General features: G+C 41.3%; 1 protein-coding gene across 1 annotated transcript in view; it reads left to right on the forward strand.

Moving 5' to 3' along the window:
* The window catches only part of LOC143292656 (sperm-tail PG-rich repeat-containing protein 2-like), a 53,140-nt gene extending 52,526 nt beyond the window's left edge, over window positions 1–614 (forward strand). Inside the window, exon 12 of the mRNA XM_076603149.1 lies at window positions 335–614. Coding sequence (XP_076459264.1) covers window positions 335–466 — 132 coding nt within the window. The 3' untranslated portion in view covers window positions 467–614. The remainder of the gene's footprint in view (window positions 1–334) is intronic.
* Window positions 615–2,500: the final 1,886 nt, after the last annotated feature.

Below are 2,500 nucleotides of genomic sequence, written 5' to 3' on the forward strand. Positions count from 1 at the left end.
TCCGAATTGCTGTGAACTATGGAGGGTTGAATTTGCAACGGACATAAACTGGAACACGACCTTGGTGGTGGTGGTGATGATGGTGATGATGACGATGATGATGATGTTGATGATGATGATGGTGATGATGATGATGACGATGTTGATGATGATGATGATGACGATGTTGATGGTGGTGATGATGACGATGCTTCTGCTGCTGCTGCTGCTGATGATGATGATGATGATGTTGATGGTGGTGATGATGACGATGCTACTGCTGTTGCTGCTGCTGCTGCTGCTGATGATGATGATGATGATGATGCTGATGATGACGATGCTTCTGCTGTGTCAGTTCTCGCCCTTGGTGCAAGACTCGGTGCTGAAGGGGACTTTCAACGCCACCCTCAACAACCCCATCGCCCCCCACATGTCGCCCGCCCACGGCCTGGGCACCTCCAAGCACGCCTTCCTCCTGGGCGTCTGAGGCTGAGGTTCCAGCCCCGGCTGTGGCTGTGGCTGTGGCACTCGTCCGATCTCAGCCACTCGTTTGACTTGGATGTTGAGCTGGTTTGGCACAACTGTGCTGCCGGAGACTTGTTGTTGTTGTTCTACAGTTGTGGACGTCTTCTTGTGTTGTCCTGTGTTGTGTTTTGTTGGTGGGATCTCCGAAGGAGTGTGGTAGCTCTTCTTGTTGTTGTTGTTGTTGTTTTATGATGATGATGATTTTGTGGTTTCGTTGAGGAGGTGTTTCGTGTTAACCACAACGAAGAGCTAGGGGATTTCATTTCATCGTGTGTTGTCTGGGTATGCTTCTGTTTCTGGTTGTGTGTCTGTCTGTGTGTATCTATATCTGTGTGTGTCCCAGTCTGTTTCTGTCTTTTTCTCATTGTGCTTTGATCTTTATTCATTAAAAACATACACAACTGCGTGTCTGAGCAAGTATACACGCGCGCGCACACGAACACACACACACACACACACACACACACACACACACACACACGCACGCACGCACGCACACACACACACACACACACACACACACACACACACACACACACACACACATTTATTTCTGTTTCTGTTGTATCTAAACTGCTGGTTTCGACAGTCCATTCAGTATTGATAACTTTGGGTGGCAGTCGTGCATGTGTCATGTGTCCTGCAAAATCTTGTCATAAAATTTGTCTGGGTTAAGTCTGCAGTTTCATATATTTATATAATATCTGTGATAATATTAGAATCAACACTATTTGGGCTGCTTGCATATAAATGACATTGGTTGACTGTTGGTGTAGCTGTGGATTTCCATGCTCCATAATCTGTGTTTATATTGATACTTGGAAGCATGCACAATACAGTGTAATTGATGTTGTTGGTATGAAAACACATATTTCTCTTCCTGACAAGAATATTTGTGTTTATGTTTCCATAATTTTGATTCAAAAATTTGTATCATGTTTGTTCATCTGAATTTAACCCGGGTGTGATAACATGTATGTTGACGTTATTTTGCATTGTATTTGATTTACTTTTTTATGAATTGGTCATATTTTAACACAACTGTGTAAAATCGTAGAAGGGGATAGATGGTGGCTGAACAGTATAAGATATTGAGCAGAATTATTTTCATGTAGACAGTGAGATTTTAAAGGTCTGGCTTTCGTTAAAAGCGTGTTGAAACTCAATTATCTTGTTCGATGTTTGTCTTTTTCTCTTGCGGCGTCCACTAAAACGCTGGACCTCGATTCTGACACGACATAATGTGTACTGGTGTAAAACGACCTGGAGGTTTTAAACAGTATTCACTATCCTGTTGTATTATGCACGACTGACGTCCACGGTGTTTATAGACACACGTGCTGATTATCAGAAGCCGCCTGTGATTCAATTTATTATTTTTATTATTATGTCCATTTTTGTTTTTAAGAATTGGCAATATGAATGCTGATACCTTTCTTTGTTGTTGTTGTTCTTCTTCTTCTTCTTTGTTTTTTCTTTTTGCGTGTGGGCGTGCAAGTGTTCACCTAAAATGGTACCGTAACAGTCTATAAAAAAAACAACTGTTACTTTCACTGCTGATACAAATCCCTGTTGACTTTCACAGAATCAGAGCCGTCCATCATTCTGGGAACTCATCAAGAAATGTTTTGTGAATAGTTAATGTTCTAAGTATTTCTCCTCCATACTGATGCAAGTGTTGAAGAAAAGTGTTTCCTCGAGTAGTATGTCAGCTGCGGGATTTCTTTTTGTTTCTTGTTTGTTTGTTTTTTTCTGATCGATTATCACGTTGTTCACGAACAAATTATTGTGTTGTTTATTTGTTTGTTTGTTGTTGTTTTTGTCAACTTTAAAAGATGTCGCTGTTATTGAAATAGTTTCAAAGGGCCATTGAAACCAGACTGACGAAATAAACTTGCAATCGCAAAGTCAACTTTGAGACCCTATTTCCGTGGAGTGGCAGAAAGGATAGCTGGCCTCCCTGTTTTTTCCTCTTGTCTTTTTATTGTTTGATCCC

Source organism: Babylonia areolata, chromosome 18 (genome assembly GCF_041734735.1).
Source record: "Babylonia areolata isolate BAREFJ2019XMU chromosome 18, ASM4173473v1, whole genome shotgun sequence".
In the NCBI taxonomy this organism is placed as follows: Eukaryota; Metazoa; Mollusca; class Gastropoda; order Neogastropoda; family Buccinidae; genus Babylonia; species Babylonia areolata.